The 20,423-nt window shown below is 47.0% G+C and overlaps 1 protein-coding gene across 1 annotated transcript in view; it reads right to left on the bottom strand.

The window, feature by feature from the left end:
• The window catches only part of CACNA2D4 (calcium voltage-gated channel auxiliary subunit alpha2delta 4), a 166,631-nt gene that overhangs the window by 29,433 nt on the left and 116,775 nt on the right, over nt 1-20,423 (bottom strand). Inside the window, exon 28 of the mRNA XM_077831393.1 lies at nt 1,115-1,176. Coding sequence (XP_077687519.1) covers nt 1,115-1,176 — 62 coding nt within the window. The remainder of the gene's footprint in view (nt 1-1,114; nt 1,177-20,423) is intronic.

Here is a 20,423-nt window from a genome sequence, read left to right as displayed (position 1 = left end):
AGTCGGGCAAACTCTTCTTTCACATGAGTGAATGTCAGAAACAGGGCTTCATTCCTGATCCAGGAACCACCCTTCAGCTTCTTCATTCTCTGTTTCCAGGCTCATTTCACCCCAGGAATTAATGTATATTAATATGTGTTTACTTGCTTGGGCCATGTCCCCCAGAAGGTTCTTGTACAATCTCCTTTCAATAACCCTCCTTGATAAACCTCCAAGGACCTCCTATTCCCTCTGTGGGGAATCTCCTTATTGCCAGGTATCCTGTTAGACATACAACCAGGGCACCTCAGTCTCCAGCCTGCCAAGAGCCCTCCCTGTGCCACCAATGGCAATAAAAATCCTTTCCCATTCCCCTCGGGTTCTCCAGTCATGGAGACAAGTTTCCTGAGCTCAAACCAGAATAATTCTAACCTGGTAACCGTTTCCTATGCGAGCACCAGGCAGACATTTCATTCTTTGCTTCGTCAGTCCGATGAGACTCCTCCCAACAATGTGCTGCTCATATTCCCTGATATTTTGAGAGTGCCCCTTGCTGGTAACAAAAGGCATTTCCATTCTCCTCCTTTATCATACCCAGGAAATGCTCTAGTTATCCCAGTTCTCTCAATCTGATGAGAGTGTCTGAACTAGCTCAACATCGCAAATTTCTCCTGGCCTGCTAGCCTGGAGCAAGTCTTTTTATTTATTTATTTTATTTTTTATTTTGACAGGCTAGTAGGACCTCATCATCATCAACATCAGCATTGCTGACATCAGGATAGCAAAGGGGAGGGCAGGGAGATTTTGTGTCCCAAATTACAGCTTTCCATGATGGGTCCGAAAGCCTGAATGAGTGCAAACCTATTTCCACAATGCATGTGTCAGCTGCAGCAGAGTTAATGCCAGGCCAGTTAACGCAGCGTTCCTAGATCAGACGTGCAGCTCATGCAGCATTAGAGCCATCAAAGGATTAGAGAAAAGCGTAATTTAAAACTAATCTACCACATAAATCTGTTTCATACAAATTTCACAAAAGCCTTCATGGAAATGCCACCAGAAATCAAAGTGCATAGCATGGGACAAGCAAAAGGAAGGTGGTGAAATCGTGTCTCCACAGAATTACTGCCATTCCTACCTGCCGTGTAGCCATCCAGAACTTGCGTTGGAGTAATTCCAGCTTAATTTGCACGCCCACAGCTACGGGGAAATAAAAGCGGGGAGGAAGGGCAGGGGGGTGAGAGAAAAATTGCTGCACGTTAGGAAAGAAAAAAAATATTTGCATGAAACAACAGGACGAAATTGCACTCGCAGCCTGATTCCAAGTGTAAATGACTAACTGAAAGGTAAGCACTGAGTCAGACAGTCAAGTGAGAGTCAGAGGTTTAACAGGGTGGGAGAAAAGGAGGTGTCAATTGCTGTATTGAAATATTGACACCTTCCTCCCACTAAACACTACAGAGCTACAAACAGATAAAAAAAGGCTTTTATCTTGGGCTGTCAGGTATTTTCAGGCCAGGGTGGGCTGTTATGATCATCTAGGCTGATCTCTTGCGTATAACACACTTTGACTCAGAAAAGTAGGCTAGTGTTAGGAGTGTGTTTCAAGCCCCCACCTCCAGGGAGACTGCAATCTGAATGCAGCAATAAAGAATACATCTACACTGCAATTTAAGGCATAACTGTAGGGAAGATGTGGCAGCATGGATTTCAGCATGGGCTAGCAACCCAAGAATGTACCCAGGCTCCCCAGTGGGCTTGTACTGGGGCGGCTAACCTGCGCTGAAGCCTGTGCTGCTGTGTCTTCAGTGCTATTGTTACCCATGCTAGCTGGATTAAATCGTTTACAATTACACTCTAATTTGTGGTGTAGATGTGCCCATAGGCCATTCTTGATCAACAATAACAGTTGCAAAGTACACACAAATATAATACCTGTCAGTAGAAAAGGGGAGATTTTAACTCATTGGCTGCTCTTCATAAGAATCACAGACTTTGTCAGAAGGGACCATTATGATTGTCTAGCCTGACCTGCTGCACAACGCAGGCCGCAGAATCTCACCCACCCACTCCTGTAACAAACCTCTCACCTATGTCTGAGCTATTGAAGTCCTCAAATCGTGGTTTAAATACTTCAAGATGCAGAGAATCCTCCAGCAAGTGACCTGTGCCCCACGCTGCAGAGGAAGGCGAAAACTCCACAGGGCCTCTGCCAATCTGACCTGGAGGAAGATTCCTTCCCGACCCCAAATATGGCGATCAGCTAAACCCTGAGCATGTGTGCAAGATTCACCAGCCAGACACGCAGGAAAGAATTCTCTATAGTAACAGATCCCACCCTCATCTAACATCCCATCACAGGCCATTGGGCATATTTACCGCTAATAGTCAAAGATCAATGAATTGCCAAAATTAGGCTATCCCATCATACCATCCCCTTCATAAACTTATCAAGCTTAATCTTGAAGCCAGATATGTCTTTTGCCTCCACTGCTCCCCTTGGAAGACTGTTCCAGAACTTCACACCTCTGATGGTTAGAAACCTTCGTCTAATTTCAAGTCTAAACTTCCTGATGGCCAGTTTATGTCCATTTGTTCTTGTGTACACACTGGTACTGAGCTTAAATAATTCCTCTCCCTCCCTGGTATTTATCCTTCTGATATATTTATAGAGAGCAATCCTATCTCCCCTCAGCTTTCTTTTGGTTAGGCTAAACAAGCCAAGCTCATAAGACAGGTTTTCCATTCCTTGGATCATCCTAGTAGCCCTTCTCTGTACCTGTTCCAGTTTGAATTCATCCTTCTTAAACATGGGAGACCAGAACTGCACACAATATTCCAGATAAGGTCTCACCAGTGCCTTGTATAACGGTACTAACACCTCCCTATCTCTACTGGAAATAACTCGCCTGATGCATCCCAAGACCACATTAGCTTTTTTCACGGCCATATCACATTGGCGGCTCATAGTCATCCTGTCATCAACCAATATTCCGAAGTCCTTCTCCTCCTCTGTTACTTCCAACTGATGCGTCCCCAGCTTCTTGTTATTAATCTCTAAATGCATGACCTTGCACTTTTCACTATTAAATTTCATCCTATTACTCCAGTTTACAAGGTCATCCAGATCTTCCTGTATGATATCCTGGTCCTTCTCTGTATTGGCAATACCTCCCAGACTTGTGTCATCCGTAAACTTGATTAGCACATTCCCACTTTTTGTGCCAAGGTCAGTAATAAAAAGATTAAATGAGATTGGTCCCAAAACCGATCCCTGAGGAACTCCACTAGTAACCTCCCTTCAGCCTGACAGTTCACCTTTCAATATGACCCATTGTAGTCTCCCCTTTAACCAGTTCCTTATCCACCTTTCATTTTTCATATTGCTCCCCATCTTTTCCAGTTAGCTAATATTTCCCCATGTGGAACCGTATCAAATGCTTTACTGAAAACGAGGTAAATTAGATCCACTGCATTTTCTTTGTCTAAAAAATCTATTACCTTCTCAAAGAAGGAGATCAGATTGGTTTGGCACAATTTAACTTTTGTAAAACCATGTTATATTTTGTCCCAATTACCATTGACCTCAATGTCCTTAACTACTTTCTCCTTCAAAATTTTTTCCAAGACCTTGCATACTACAGATGTCAAACTAACAGGCCTGTAGTTACCTGGATCACCTTTTTTCCTCTTCTTAAAAATAGGAACTATATTAGCAATTCTCCAGTCATAGGGTACAACCCCTGAGTTTACAGATTCATTAAAAATTCTTGCTAATGGGCTTGCAATTTTGTGTGCCAGTTCCTTTAATGTTCTTGGATGAAGATTATCTAGACCCCCCCAGATTTAGTTCCATTAAGCTGTTCGAGTTTGGCTTCTACCTTGGATGTGGTAATATCTACCTCCATATCCTCATTCCCATTTGTCATCCTACCCTTATCCGTAAGTTCCTCATTAGCCTCATTAAAACTGAGGCAAAGTATTTCTTTAGATATTGGGCCATGCCTAGATTATCCTTAACCTCCACTCCATCCTCAGTGTTTAGCTGTCCCACTTCTTTTTTTGTTTTCTTCTTATTTATGTTTCTATAGAACCTTTTACTCTTGGTTTTAATTTTAATAATGCAAGGTCCAACTCTACATGGCTTTTGGCCTTTCCCACTTTATCCCTACATGTTCTGACCTCAATAAGGTAGCTTTCCTTGCTGATCCCTCTCATCTTCCACTACTTGTAGGCTTTCTTCTTTTTCTTAATCACCTCTCTGAGATGCTTGCTCATCCAGCTTGGTCTACAACTCCTGCCTATGAATTTTTTCCCCTTTCTTGGGATGCAAGCTTCTGATAGTTTCTGCAACTTTGACTTGAAGTAATTCCAGGCCTCCTCTGCCTTTAGAGCCACAAGTTCTTCAATCCAATCCACTTCCCTAACTAATTTCCTTAATTTTTTTAAGTTAGCCCTTTTGAAATCAAAAACCCTAGTCACAGATCTATTTTTGTTTATCCTTCCATTTAGTTTGAACTGAATTAGCTCATGATCGCTCAAACCAAGGTTGTCCCCTACAACCATTTCTTCTGAGGTCCTCACTACTCACCAAAACCAAATCTAAAATGGCATCCTCTCTTGTCGGTTCAGCAACTACTTGGTGAAGGAATCCATCAGCTATCGCATCCAGGAAAATCTGAGCCCTATTATTATTACTAGCACTTGTCCTCCAGTCTGTATCTGGGAAGTTAGTCTCCCATGATCACACAATTCCCATTAGTATTTACTTCATTAAAAACATTAAAGAGGTCTCTATCCATATCCAAATTGGATCCCGGCGGTCTATAGCACAGCCCAAGCACTATCCCAGGGCAGGCTCTAGTAGCTTTCTTCCCCAATGTGATTTTTGCCCAGACAGACTCTGTCTTATCCATTCCATCACTTCTTATTTTGTTACATTCTACCTCATCATTGATATACAATGCTACTCCACCACCTTTGCCTTTATTTCTGTCTTTCCTAAACAGAACATACCCTTCAATACCTATTCTCCAGCCATGACTACTATTCCACCATGTTTCTATTACCCCTATAATATCTGGTTTCACTTCCTGCACCACTAGCTCTAGTTCCTCCATTTTGTTACCTAGGCTGCTTGCATTAGTGTACAAACATCTTAATTTTTGCTGTTTTGGCTTCGCTCACATTCTTTACCCGATTAGAAACAGACATTCTACTGCCAGTATCACCTATTAGACTGGTATCTACACTATCTTTTCTCCTTATGTCCATTCTTCTACCCACGGCTGTATCCTTTCTTACTTCGTTTTCTTCCCTCTCAATGTTAAAATCCAGCATGGAGATTACCTGGACATCTCCCAACCATCTCCCCCAAATTCTTAGTTTAAATCTCTCTTAATCTGTTGTGTCTGCCTCCATCCTAGAAGACTATTTCCCTCCCTACTCAGGTGAAGTCCATCCCGAGAGGACCGTCCTCTGTCCATGAATGCTTCCCAGTGGCCACACATCCCAAAGCCCTCCTTATAGCACCACTGCCTGAGCCGTCTGTTGATCATCATCATCTTGTCACACTGCTGTTGCCCTTCTCTAGGAACAGGCAGAATCCCACTGAAGATCACCTGAGCCTCGATTTCCTTAAGCGTCTTCCCCAGCCTGGCATAGTCTCCCTTGATACGTTACAGCGAGAATCTAGCCGTATCCTTTGTTCTCACATGAAGGACAATCAGTGGATTCTTTTCCGCTCCTGTTAAGATCCTCTTCAGCCTCAGGTCCACATCCCGTATCTTAGCACCTGGCAGACAGCACACTCTTCTGTTCTCTGGATCAGCTCTGGTTACAGGCCTGTCTATTCTCAGTAAGGAGTCCCCAATCATGTAGTCTTGCCTTTTTCTGGTGATGGTGAGATTCTCCAGTCTATCCCGTTCCCTCTGGCTGCAAGTCCTTTTGATTCCTTGCAATCCTCTGCAACCCAACCAGTATCCTCCTGGGGCTCCTATTTGGTGTTAGCTCCATTGACTCTTCCTCTCTTCCTATAGGACTAGCTGCTCTTCTCGTCTTCCTTGCCCTCTCACCTTCAGTGACCACCTGTTGTGCCCCTTCTTCATTTTCCAACTCCGCAAACCTGCTTCTGAGCTCTATTTCTCCTTCTCTAGCCTGTCTTTTCCTCTCCCTGGTTCTCTTTGTCACATGCTTCCACTGACCACTTCCCTCATCCAGCAGTCTTTGGCCCTGCTTCCATCTGCCAGTCTGAGCTTTCCCCTTCAGCCTCCTCATGTCTTTGCTCCATCATCTGCTTGAATCCCCTTCTAAACTCAACCAGAGTTTCCACCTGCACCTCCAATCCTCGGTTCTTTTCTTTCATCAGCTCTATCAAGCGGCACGTGATGCAGACGAAACTCTTTTCAGGTACCCGCTCCAGGATCATGTACATGCCACAGCTTCCACATCCAGTCAACTTCATTGTGTCTTCCACTGCTTGGGTCACTCCCACTGCTGCCTCTGTATCTGTCATCGCCTTCTCACCTAAGTCCTGTTAGTCTGGGAAACACAAACCAAAGCAAAACGCCGCCACTCACAGCAAAACAAACCCCCCAGCGAGCACCAAAACACTACCAGAACACCACACACTCCCTTCACTAGCCTGTCTGTTCCTCTGCCTGGCTCTCGTAGTCTTCCCCCCAAACTCCCCTTGCAAACTCCCACTCAAACGCCCCTGTTTACAGCTCTGTTTGCTGGCTCCTGTGCCGCTGCAGCTGAGTGCACCGTCCCCTAGGCCAACGGGTATTCTTTACTCAGTCTTGCCCTGATTTTGTGCCTCAGCCCCTTCCATGCACTGTCACATCCCCAGTGTCATGCCCTCTGTAGAAGCAAGAAGTGTGCAGTGTCTCTCTGTAGGACATAGGAATGCCCCCAGTGTATATACAAATGCAGTAACAAAGATTAACAGGGGCAAGTGTCAACCCACAGAATCAACCAGCCAAATCAAAGGGGCCTGCAAGAAATCCACCCTCAAGAAGGATCTTAAAATATGATTTAAAAAAAAGAATAAAGAGAAAGAGAGGCAGAGAGGAAAGCAGGAGAGGGAGAGATGGAGGGCCTGGTCCCCTCCAGATTTACACCAGTGTAAGTGAGAGGAGAATCAGGCCTGGTGAGTTCTTTAAGTTTATATCTTGCAACTTTGTGTGGCTGCTTTTAAGTTAACTCTTTGATCTGATGTTGTAATTCAGCTGGGAAGTAATAAAAACCAGGAGTGCAATAGGTATTGTCATACTTTGTGCAGAAAGAACCTGGCAGCTGGTATCATGGCCATGGTACATCATCTCTGCTTGTAACGCCCTGGTGTCAAGTGTCCTTCCTGTCACATCCTTACTGCTGGTAAGATCCCACTTCACTGGAAGGTTTTCATCCAGAGCTCCCTATTATAGAATGAATGTGACTGCTGTGAAATGGGGAAAGGAATTATTTTCTACAGCTGCCTAAACCCCAGAATACACAACCTGACAAGACAAAAGATTAATTTAAGATTCATCTGGATCTAAGTCTCTGAATATAAGGAAAGAAGAAAGCGCAGGGCTGAGTTCAGTTCTGGTGTAGTTCTATTGACTTCAGCTGGGTTACCCCAGGGGTGAATTAGGCTCATGGCCTATCTGTGTTGGAGTATGATAGAGTGTAAATGATGTTGTTGTTGTTTGTTGTTGAGTCCATCTAGAAGATGGGCTGACTTTGTACATAGCTTTGAATAAATTCCTTGTTATCCTTTAAAACTATCTCAAGCAAGAGTCATTCCTCCTTTCAGAGCCGATCACATCAATGGGAGTGAACATTACCAAGGACATGCAGATTTTACAAGACTGAGGAGGAGTTGGTACCAGGACAACTAACCTTGGAACACAGGGAGTTATTCAGAAGCTCATGTTTTTGCCAAGAGTGACCTAAGTCCTGAAATGTTGTTCAAAGGAAATGAAAACCTTGGTCATGAACCTTTTCCTCCTCAGCCTGTAGGGTGAAAGTAACTTCCACTGCAGAATTACTTGTGTCATGAGGGGGAATAGGGCTCCCGGGTTTGCACTGGTGCTTTGTGGCAACCAAAAGAAAGAGAAATCCATCATGTCTGTTCTTCCTGAGCTACCCAGTAGCTAGCCCTCTCCTTTCCTTGTAGCCTGCAGCCATGTCTCTCCTTCCTGGGCAGTCTGTCAGCTATCTTTCTCCTTTGCATGTGGCCCTTGTCATTGTGTGAAGCCACCCCTCTCCTTTGTATGTAGCTTGGCAGTTAGCCCTCTACTTTCCATGTAGTCCAACAGCTAGTCCTCTTTCCTTGTAGTGATATCCTTGTGATGTGACCCAGCAGCCATCCCTTTCTACCCCATGGGGCTCACACCCACTTTCCTTTCCATGCAGTCCTGCAGCCAGAAGATGTAAGAAGGGGTAATTTCAAGCAATGTAGGGTCTACTTTAACTTACACTGTGGTCTGTCTCTCTCTGGCTGGTCTCCACTCAGGGGAACAGGAGTAGGAAAACCTGTCCCCTTCTAGTGTCTTGTCCCCTGTCCTTGCCTATGTGGGGATTGGTAGTGGTGCTCAGTGAGGACTATACATTAGCCTCCTCTGCATTCATGTTGAGCCTGGGGGGTTGAGAAAGAAGAGGCAGGGGACAGCCTTTCAGGCTATGTCTATACTTGGGTGTAATTCCCAGCTCATGCAGACATACTTGCGCAAGCTCACACCAAGCTAGCACACTCAAAACAATAGTGCACCCACGGCAGTGACAGCATGGGCTACCTGTGCTGCATCCAAACCTGCCTGAACCCCAGGGATTCATATTCAGGGTGGCTAAGCCCATGCCACCGCTGTCCGTGCTGTCCTGGCTACACTACCACTGAGCTAGTCCTAGTACGTAGATGTAGTTTAAGGGGCAGGTTGCAGAGGAGCAGCCGTGTTAGTCTGTAGTCGCAAAAAGGAAAGGAGGACTTGGGGCACCTGAGAGACTCACCAATTTATTTGAGCATGAGCTTTCGTGAGCTACAGCTCACTTCATCGGATGCAACGATGAAGTGAGCTGTAGCTCACGAAAGCTTATGCTCAAATAAATTTCTTAGGCTCTAAGGTGCCCCAAGTCCTCCTTTCCTTTTTGTAAGGGGCAGTAAGCAGTAGTGGCCTGGCTGTCCTGCAGGCTGTCCGTACTTTGGAAGGGGGTGGGAGGAAGGAGGAAGGCAGGAGACACAGATTCAGGAGACAATGAGTCAGAAGCTTAGGGATGAGAGGAAGGAAAAGCTGGTGATAAAAAGTCACCGCATGAGCCAAAGAATAGCTAAGAGCTACCTGAGAGCCTTCTTTGCTCCAGCGTAAGAGGGGAGTTCTACTCTGCTACGAAATTCAGGGTGGCTGTGGAGCACAGCACAGCAACGACCATAAAGTCCTAGAGGTGACCCTGGATAATGGTATTATTTCTACTGACTTGCTAATAACTTGAGCAACCGTAGTTCCCCTGCGGTAGAATAAAGTACGTGAAGGGAGACAACATAATATATGTTGAATAGTCCGATACTGGTGCGCTATTCAGACATCCCAAGTTCATGCATGGCTTCCCACCAGCAGGTATCCTCTAGTCGCTGCAAACTGATCATGCCCCTGCAGCACTGTTGCAACTGCATCTCCGAGAAACCACATGCCACGGCTCAGCGTGTTGTTTATACTATTCCCCTCCGCCTGTTCATTCCTCCACTCACCACGTCTGTTGTCATTAACTCATCCATGTCTGTCTCTCTCTGTCTGCCTTTTCTTGGGTTGTCTCTTTGATTATCCATATGCCTTTCTCATAAGGAGCTTTCCTCAAGATTTCATTCTTTGTCTACCTCATAATAAAGAGTCATAACAAAGAGCGATAAGATTACAGCTGGTAGACGGCTTATCTAGATGTACCTTACCATTCAAAAGCTTTTGCTGCCACAGCAGCTGGCTTGCCATTTAAATAAAAACATTATTTTCATTCCCTCTGTCTTGTCATTGAACAATTTATCCACTTCTCTTCCTTTGCTAGCATGAGCCAATGGAGCTTCTCCAGGGATGAATTTGGCCCTTTCTCTCTAAGTGACTGACCTAAGAGCCAAGAAACATTTTGCTTAAAAAATAACTTCAGGACAAACTACTACTACTACTACTAATATAATACAGTAATAGTAAAAAAAACCAAACCAAACCAAACCAAACCAAAACACCTAAAGCAAGTGCAGCCCGCCAAAGGAATTGGAGGTTGGAAACAGGGCCATTAAAGCAGGTAAGGTGAAAAAGAATGATTTTTCCCAGGATTTACCTGCTGTGGCTAGGACACCCAGACTGGAAATCAAGGACAAGACAAAGGCAAGAGAAAGAAGTTTTTGATTAAGAAAGAGAAGGCTTATGGGCCAGTGGCCAGGATGCACTGGAAAGACTCACAGAGCCAATAGGACGGATTCTGGTCTCAGTCACACCCCTGTAAAGGCCAAGTAACTCCGCTGAGTTCAGTGGTGTCAAGGTGGCATTACAGTGGTGTAACTGAGGGCAAGGTTTGGCCTGGGATGCACGAGCTGATGACCAAGCTCTTCCCTCTGCACTCCCAAACCAGAAGGGAGCATTGTGAAAAGCCAGGCTGCTTTCTAGACCAGTCCTCTCCCCACAACCCTGGTCCTCAAGTTTTTCTGTTTTTTCTTCTGCATGCTCCTAGGGAAGCTAATGCCAGAACATGCATATTCCTCTCCTACTCAAGCTTTACAATAGCCCAGTACTTCCTGCTGCTCTCAAGCTGCTCAACACAACTGCTGCGGCTAACTGCCCTTTATCCAGCCCATTATAAGGGTCTATCTTAAGGTGCTGCCTCCTGCCCCTTCCCCGCCCTCGGGACTCCCCATGGGGATGCTTGTTTTGTGACCAGTCCCCAGGCTTTCTCCACACTGTCCCTTTCATGACTCCATGCTGTCCCAATCTCCATTTAGAAACTAGCAGACACAAAGGCTTGGCCCCTTCACCTCTCCTTTCACTGTGGCTTTATTATGACAGGGGAAAGGGGAGGAGGCAGCTCAGCGCATGGGTTCCTCCCAGTAACCTGGTCCCGATGACTTCAGCCTGCTTTAACAGGGGCTGAAGGGAGTTCTCCCCCCCTCCCCGCCTCCCAAGCCCATGTATTCCATTCACCAGACAGGGGGAGCCAGGCTGGCGACAAAAGCAGTTGCTCTTTCTTGAGGCTGAGTTGAGAGGAAATAAAACCTTCCAGTCTCCTGTCTGCGCCTTCGGGCATTTCAGAGTGGATTCTGCCCACTTGGCTGGCTGATTCCTTTACACAGCGCGTACATGCACCTGTCTGTGGGTGTGCACGCATTGCCGTCTCCGCAGATGCACCCCCAGCTGTCACTGACAGCGCGCATTCCCTCCCCTTTCGTTCTCATTCCCTTTCTCCCCCTATTTCTTATTTACAGAGGGTTACAATCTCTTTTACATGCTGTCCTCTAACCCTTCCTCTCTGCACTTCGGGCACTGCTAGCATCTTGGCACCCTGCAGGGAGCAGGGGGGGGCTGATGCTCACTAGAGTCCATTGAGCGCTCGCCTGGCTGTTGATCGCTTCCACTGGATTTGTTTTGGGACTCGTCGGGGTTTAATGAAGGACCTGAAGAACGCGCAAGAGGCTCTGTTCCAGGCAGAGAACAGTAAGTAGAGGTGTCTCTGTTTTATATTTGTGCCCAGCTATTTGAAATCTTGCAGTGGGCTTTTGCTCACTGCCATCTTCTGTCCACAGAGCACTTGCTGCCACAGGGAGGGGGTTCACCGGCAGTGACAGAACTGCCTGTCACAAGGTACTGCTGAGACAACCTAGCAATGTGCAGCCACAGGGCAGCCGTTTTACTGACCAGACAGAACTGCAGATTCTGCCCCAGGGACGGATGGTACCGGTTTTAATTCAGTTCATGTGTTGGGGGACTGGAAGTAACTCCTGTCAGTCAGGAATGGCACAGAAATCTTTGTCTACAGCATGAGCAGCTCAAATCTGAGTACAGCGCTGATCCTAAGTACTTGGTGCTAGGACCAATATGTACTGGATAAGCACCACAAAATATTGTCTTCCAATCCAGAACAATAAAGGATGGGTCTGAAACTGGGGGTGCCACTGGTCTTGCCTGTGGAGGTTTCAGAGAATGTTTCTGGGCAGAGCTGCCTTCGAAGGGACTGTATAAAATGCAAACGTGAATGAGGACAGGAAGCTGATGGAAGTATTGTCTAAGGACCGGTCCATATGAAGTCCAGGCTCCAGTAAACAAGCCTTATTAGGTAGGGCACTTTCTCTTAGGTTTGTTTTTATTTGTGTGTCTTCTACCCACAAAGTACTCAGGAAAACCCTGTCACAAGGCGTGAACTCAAGGAAGCTATGTCACAAGAGCCAAAAATAGAGCCAAAATTCTCTTAAGAGTCCCCAGAGGCTGAGCCCAAATATTTGTGAACCTGTATGAGGGTATCCTGCTGCAGGGAGGAGAGAGGAGGGAGGAGAGAGATTTGCAGCCTTTTTCAGTCTCATTCCTTTGGGTGGATCTGCCTGGGAGCAAGGGGGGCAGATGAAGGAGGGCTTGAGAGAGCTGAATGTGAAACTTCTTCCTGATCCTGCCTCAAGAGGTGGATTATGTGTGTGTGTGTGTGTGTGTACGTGTAGAAGGAGACGTGCACCCATGTAGGTTACACAGCACTCTGCCACAATGCTTACATTTCATAGCTGGCCTGTCACTAGCACTGCAGCTTATTTTAATTTGAGAGAGAAAAGATCAGACCCACCCCTGGACACGGAGCTGAATGTCCACCTGGTTTGGGGATACTTGGACCTGTGGGCACCATTTCAGTTCATTACAGAGAGATGCCCCAGTAATGAGATCAGGATCTGGATCCAAGTCGTACCACAGTTTCTGATATTCAAATGTAATGTTCTGATTCAGATCCACCTCTAATGTTAACATTATAGTTAGGCGTAAATGACATTGCTCTGCTGGCTGGGACTGTTCTTGCCACTTAAGGATCTGGAGGAAAAATTAAGAGGGGCCCATTTTGATATGAGCTGGAGCAGCTGTCATCCAGAATGCTATTACACAAGCAACTCACAGGAAGGGGGCACTTAATGATGCGGTCACCTTTGAAGGGATATATAGATTTGTCACAAGACAAGGGACATTTTTATCCCCTGAGGTCTCAGACCACTTTTCTCTGGGGTTTTTTCACTAGGGTCCATTTTGGGGGACTGGATTTTCCTGTAACTGCTGTGGGTGAGCATTGTGTGCCAGTGAATTATTCCAAATGAATGAAGGGCCTGAGGGAGCTGTCTCCCTGCCTGCCATTAGTGCAGGCTCCATAACTGAACATCATTCACCTGGGGCAATTAAAGGTAAATCCTGGGAAAAGGCATTTTTGGGGGAGGGGGGAAAAGCCCTAATAATTTTCCACACCACAGACTGCAGTGATGCCCCTGCTTCCAACAGCTGTGACTGCTGCTTGCTAGTGAGGTGAATTAGCAGCTCTGATATCTTAATGAGCCGCTCAAGCTTTCAGCCCTTCATCTTGCTTTTCAAATGTTCTTTTAGGATGACTGTTATGTATTTGCTGGGCTTTGCAGGACCGGAAAATTGTGGTGGTGGGAAGTTCAGGGGGCAGGATTGGTGGTGGCTGGAGGGGGGGAGGCGGGGGAGAGGGGCTGGCTAGCCAGGTGTGCTTGTGATAATGCAAGGGCTGGGAGATGCAGGAAACAGCCCCAGGATAGTCAGGGGAGAGGCTCAGGACTGGAATATCATAAAGGGGGTTCATGTATGCAAGGGTGCGGTTTTGGGGTAGAAATGAGGACTTTAAGGACTCTCCATATTTACCTGTTGCTGATTCAAAAAGAACCAATTCCTTGCCTCCATACGCCATGTTTTCTTACAAGAGGCTGATCAGGGTGCTTACATCCTGGTCTGATCCCTATCCCAGTCCCCAGTGAATTGCTGGATAACCATGTCTCTTTCACAGTCCAGTAATCGACGTTACCTCACCCACCTTGTCTCGCTAATATTCTGTGACCCACAGGACTACAACTACACTGCCTGCAACCTTAACTTTGGCATTTCCTAACTGTGCAGTGCTTGACTTTGCATCCCAAATAACATCGTTTTAAAAACCTGTAAGTTCTTAGATTTTTTTACAAGGAGAAAAGAAAAAAAATCTGATGTACAAATGCAGTAACCCTCTCACCCCCATCATAAATCACTGCTGGGATTTAACCCCCAACCTTCAGCCCTGCAGCCCAGCTTGAGCGGCAGGATGAGCTGGGTTAGTTGGTTGCACACAAAGGCTGTTATCTCTCTGGGGGAGGGGAGAAAGGGGCCAATGGAGCCATACCCTGGGTGCAGGGGTGAGATTGTTCAACCCAGCCCGCTCTGTTTCATCCCACTGACAGGTTCGGGGAAATCCTTCCCCATGTGGTGCCCTCTGGAAGTGGGGCTGGACTACTGGGGTGATGTGCTAGGTTTAGTGGAGGGTTGTCAGGGGGCTCTTGGCTTGGATCTCACTTTCCCCACTCTTGGAGAGGCTGTCTGCTCCCATTGGAGAGAGGCGTGACCTCATGCTCTGAGCACAGGGCAGTGAACCAAGAGCACCTGCGTTCTAACCTTGAGACTAAGGCCAGCATTTTGAAACCTGGATGCCTCAAGTGAGGCACCTGCATGAAAGTGGCTCCTTTGGCAGAGGCACAAGGGAGTCTTAAGGCTGAATTTGAGGATTTTCTTGTCATAGGTGTATGGCCATTCCCTACCCCTCAGTTCCCGGCGTGTCACTGCAGAGGGGCCCACTCTCTTTCTGGGCCCTGAGTTCTTGAGTGCCAGCCAAATGAGAACGTGGAAAATGCCGTTCTCTGTGAGAGGTGAAAGCATCAGAGCCAGGATTCTCAAGCAACATCCCCTCCTCCAACAGGGCATGTGACACTGACCTAACCTTGCGGGGTGGGGGCACTTTACAAGAGTTAGGGAGGAGCATTTTAAACTCCAGCAGACTAAGGGGCATGGCCAGGGTGCGGGGAGGGGAGAGGGAGCAATCCTCTGTCTCCATCATGCCTGCTGAGGTCAGAGAGGATGCAATCCTTCTGTCACGAGCCTGAACGGGAGGATTAAAGGCCTGAGCCACTGCTGACCATGGGATTAACCCCTGCAGGAAATTAAAGCTATGGTAGAGAAGGCTCTTCCCTCCACAACTGAGAGAGAGAGAGAGAGAGAAATCAGGATTTGGATTAGAATTGGCAGGCCCGCTGACAAGCTGCTACCCACATGCAACTGTTCCTGTTTGGATCAGAAAATGGTGTCTCCAGCCTCAGATGGAATCCCCCTTCCTGCAGCACTTTGTTATTAATTTTCCTCTGAGGGAGGAGAGCCATAATGCTCCTCTGCACTCAGCGCAGAAGAGAAGGAAGCCAGGTAACCTCCTTGTGTGTCTCCCCTCTGAGCCTCTCTTCCGTTCCCCTTCTCAGCTTCTTCCCTCTCACTACAGGAAATACACATGTGATCTGTAGTATTCAATCTTTCCTTGAGCAAATGCTGGTGGATACTTGGTTGGATTGCTCCCTGCCCCCTTCCTCTCCGTTTGCTGCTGCTCTGGGCCACCTCCATATGCCACTCCTGTGCTGCTCTGGGCCTCTTGTGTCACTCCAGAGTTGGACATCCCCCAATCTCCCCACCTCACTACTCTGGACCTGCTTCCGTAAGCTGCACCATGCATCCCTAGTTCTCTTCAGCCACTCTACATCTTCCCCTTCTCCAGTTGTTCTGTGCTTCTTCTTCAGGCTCCTTGAATTTTAAAATCTCTACCCTCCCCAGCTTCTCCAGTGTCTGACACTCAGATGCTGGGAGCCGGGTTTTGTATTTGTTTTTTTGAGAGTGGTGATAAAAATAATGCTTTCCTTGTAAAAGGACAGGACTGAGAATCAGGAGCTCTCCGTTCTAGCCCTGGCTCTGCTGCAGGCTCCCTGGGCGACCTTGGGCAAGTCACTTAGCCCTACATTTTCAAAGGTGTCCGCTACCTTGTGGGTGCCTCACGTTTTCAATGGCCAACGTGTCACTCTTAACTCTAAATGACTTCAATGGGAGCTGCAGGTGCTCAGCTCCTCTGAAAATCAGATGTCCCAAGCTGGACAGCCCAAACTTAAGACAGCTAAAATTTGTGACCATGTTCGGAAATTTAGGCCTCAACTTATTTGTGCTTAGTTTCCCCATCTGTAAACTAGGGATGGCAGTGTCCTGTTTCCCAGCGATGCTGCGAGGCTAAATTCATTAATGTTTGTAAAACACTGGAAGAGCCTTGGATGTCAAGTGCTACAGAAATTCCGAATATTAATTCTCATTCCCTGATGCCATACTTCACTGAGCCAATAATCACGTTTACGCTTCATCTGAGCCTAGGTGTTGGGAATTCACAGGTAGTTTCTGACATCAGCATACACATACTTGGGAATAGGGAAGAGTGTTTAATTCATAACACATAACGGATCTGATAGATTTCACCTTTTTTCTGTTTGTCAAATGTCTGCAAGTGGATCATGATTTTCTTGAGATTATTCAATGGGATTTTTCATAAATTTTGCTATTGGACGGCTATGGGCTGCTTAGTTGTGACGGATCAATACAAACTACCTGGTGTTGTTTTACTTCCCTTATTGGATGAATATCTCCCATAATCAGGTTTCTGGTGTGACCGTATAATCTGCTTTCCAGGAGTATTTAAGCATGAGAGTTTATCACCCAATTTTTGTGTGCATGTGTGTTAAAACGAAGAAAGTTCACAGAAAACAAGCCCCAGGATATCTAGATTGTAAGCTCTTTGGGACGGGGACTGTCCCTTACTGTGTGTCTGTACAGTGCCTAGCACAGTGGGACTCTGATCTTGGCTGGGACGTTGGAGTGCTATTGTAATACACATAAATAAATAATAAACAAAAAGGGAGTGGCCATGGCAGGAACAAATAAGCTTAAAAATATGAATGCTAGTGGTCAATTTTTTTGCAGCCTTTGCCCAGGTCTCTTGGGCTGGCACAGATGGTTTCACACTCATGTCACCTTCCCACCCTGGGTGCTGCTCAGGGACAAATGGACCCACCTAAGATTCATCAGCCAGTTGTTTAACATGTTTTTCAAATGGCTTTAATCAGCCCACATGGTCTCTGCCTCCCCCCCATTCCTGGTGTCCAGACTCTTGCCCTCTAGGGATGACTGAGGTTGTGTAGAAATAACACTATATGCTCTAATCACTGTACATGGGGGTGCCATCACCCCCTCTCCTTTGGGTGGGTCTTGGACTGCAGTGAAACAAGAATCTTAGCAACAACAGCCTCCCCCATGGAGGGAGGGGGAAAAAAGGGTAATCTCCTTAAAGCATCTTCCATTCATTCCCTGCTGGATTCCAGATAAAGGCTAAAGCAATTTAGCCCTGGAGATGGACTTTCCTATCACTCATCAGCGGCTGTGTGTACGTGTGCACGTGCACTTCCTGTAATTTATTGCTGGCATCTGCTGTAGTCTCTGTTACCTACGCTTCCCTAACAGACGTCACCCAGGCCCGCAGAGATACAGGCTGTTGAAAGGGGCTGATGTTGGATCTGTGACCTAAGGGTTAGAGGAAAGGACTGACACTACTGGTTAAAGCAAAGGATTCCTGGGCTGTACTTCTGACTCTATCTGATTTCTCTGACACCTTTGGCAAACCACTTGACCACTTGGTGACTCAGTATCCCTGTCTGTGAAATAGGGATAATGCTATTCCTCTATCTATCTCTGGTACTCTTATAGTGGGGCTCAGGTCTGATGTTCAGACATGCTGAACACCCACCACTCCAATTGGAAGGTCAAAAGGAGCTGCAAATACTTCAGAAAATCATGCCCTTAGTTGATTAACTCCATGATAAATAGTAATACTTATGAACGTTTGTAAAGCACGTGGAGAGCCTTGAATAGAAGATATTATAGAATTGCTGAAACAACATGCAGAGGCAGGGCCCAGAGAAGGCAGGGCCCACAGAGATTCCCCTCACCCTCACAATATGCTCTTTGGGACCCTAGTCCTGGAAAGTTTTGATTCAACTCAATCACATTTTAAGTGATATGGTGCCAGTCACCAGTGGCAGAACTGGAAGAGGAGAGGGGAGGGGAGGGGCACCTGCTGTAGCTTTTATACACTAGGATGCCTGACAACAATCACAGGAGCAATTAAAGTGAAATGTTCTATCGCTTTCGGGTTGTCTAACAACTCTATAGCTTTTCAGGTCCCCAAGGGAGCTAATCAGGATGGGAAGGCGCTCCACAGGGAGCCCACATGGTAGGCCGAATGTCAGAGTGGGGCTTCAGCTCAGTGCATTTTGGGGAATTGTAACATGAGGCCGGTGAGAGACTAACTCGCTCTGTGGCCCTGAGCTGAAACCAAACATTTTGCCCCTTGGTCTGCTCTGTCAAAGGGCACAAAGAAAAAGCATATTCCTTGCTCCACAGGCTGCCGGGGGCACTGTCGCTGAATTTGGAAAGTGTTGAATTTCAAGTGCATGGAAGAATGCATTGGACACAGGGTCGTCATGATCACAGGGCATCCCCTGGGCTCAGAATACAGTGTCCTAGAGACCACAGGACACCCAGTGGACACATTGGACACAGTGTCCCAGGAACCAGAGGGAATCACGTAGGCCCAGAGGATACAGTGACTCCAGGTCTCTGGAGCACTAAGGGTTTGATCCTATGATGCAAAGCAGCCTAAACGTTGGCCAATCCAGCCATTTGGGGATTTCCCTTGTGGAGTTGAATCTCAGGCTGCCATAGTGGCTCCTCTAACCCCAGGTGGATGGGAATTAGCTGGGCTACTCATGACTGGCTGATGCCTGGTTACTGGCCGAGCTCCTGGTGGTTGCTTGCCGCTTGTATGAGACAGAGCACCATGAAGGCATACGTTGGGCGCCAGAACGCAGCAATGCGTACAAGTTTGTACAAGACATTGGTGCGTATGCATATGGGTCACATGGCATTCAGGAGTATGTGTGCAAGCACATACACGTATGTGTGTGCTTGTGCCTCTGTAGGCTATACCTGTTATCATGCATATGTGTCTGCACACACATACGGGACTGCAGATGGCTGCGTGCGAGAGTTTATTTGTGGGGGTGTGCACAAAAGTTTTGGGGTTTCTGTCTGTGTGCGCACCCGCCTGTTTATGTCACATGCCCACGGCTGGGCGTATGTGCTCAAATGCACGTACTCACATAAGTGGCATGCGAGTGCATTTAGGTATGTTTACATGCAGGCTCATGGAGCATGTTTACATCACATGCTCATGCAGGGACAAGTGTGGCATATGTCTTTACATAGTCATATGTGCATATAGGCACAGCCATTCTTGCGCATGTTGCAGTACAGGAGAGACAAATTAAAGGCTGAACAGGTGTTAATCACGAGACACTACAATACATTCTATACACAGGGAAAAGGCTCATTTCTACACATCTCCTCCTCCCACCCCACGTGGTGTGCTTGAGCTTTGCCAATGTATCACTGGAAGAGGAGCCTGTGATGTACCAGAATTTAACACCGGAACTGGATTCTCCATGCCAGAGCAGAGGGAAGTAGGGCCAGAGACGCCAACTCCATCACTGTCCTAGTGCTCAGGTGCTGCCAACATTGCTCGGAGCCCTCACAGCACACTGGGCATTGGGATGGAGAGGAATGATTGCAGGGGAGATTGTGTGGGGTGAAAACGCCACCTAAGGAATTGATGGGAGGGGCTCAGGAAGCACCCAGGAAGATTTTTAAAGCTTAGCACCCTTGGTTGGAGCTGAGCCAGGTGATACAGATGGGTGTTAACAAACCAACAGGCTAGGATCCGAGTGCTCTACAACACAGGAAAAGTTAGATGGAAAGAAGGGGAAAGAGAGAGAGAGAGAGAGAGAGAGAGAGAGAGAGAGTGGCAGTGGCAAGCATCCCCTGCTGCCTAAGGGAGGACAGGAACACTCAACAACAGGATTTGAAACTGATGAACACCAGCTATCCAGCAGCCGCATAAGTCTCTGTGGCTGTCAGCTTAACTCTGCCGTTTGTTCCTGTGGTGTAGGGAGTTAAATAGGACACAGAGAAAGCCTGTTGGCTGGGAGTTGAAGTCAAGGAGGGAGAGAGAAGAGACTGCAGTTGGACAGTGTCCAGGGAGTCGGGTGGAAGCAGTTGCTGGCAAAGCCCCTCCAGGTAAGTGCTCCTGGCTTTTCACTGTTCCCACTGAGAAAGAGAGACAAACCAAGGGATTTCCGAGGCTGCATTTAAGACGAGCCATGGCTACAGATGGTGTGAAAGCACCTCTCTAAACCCAGCAAGCAAACATATGGAATGGGGGCAGCTATTTTTCAGCTTTTCCTTCAGCTACAGACTGTAGGCAAGATAGTCCAGCTCAGTTGTGGG

Source organism: Eretmochelys imbricata, chromosome 1, assembly GCF_965152235.1.
Source record: "Eretmochelys imbricata isolate rEreImb1 chromosome 1, rEreImb1.hap1, whole genome shotgun sequence".
Lineage (NCBI taxonomy): Eukaryota > Metazoa > Chordata > Testudines > Cheloniidae > Eretmochelys > Eretmochelys imbricata.
This window is presented reverse-complemented; position numbering and strand designations above follow the sequence as displayed.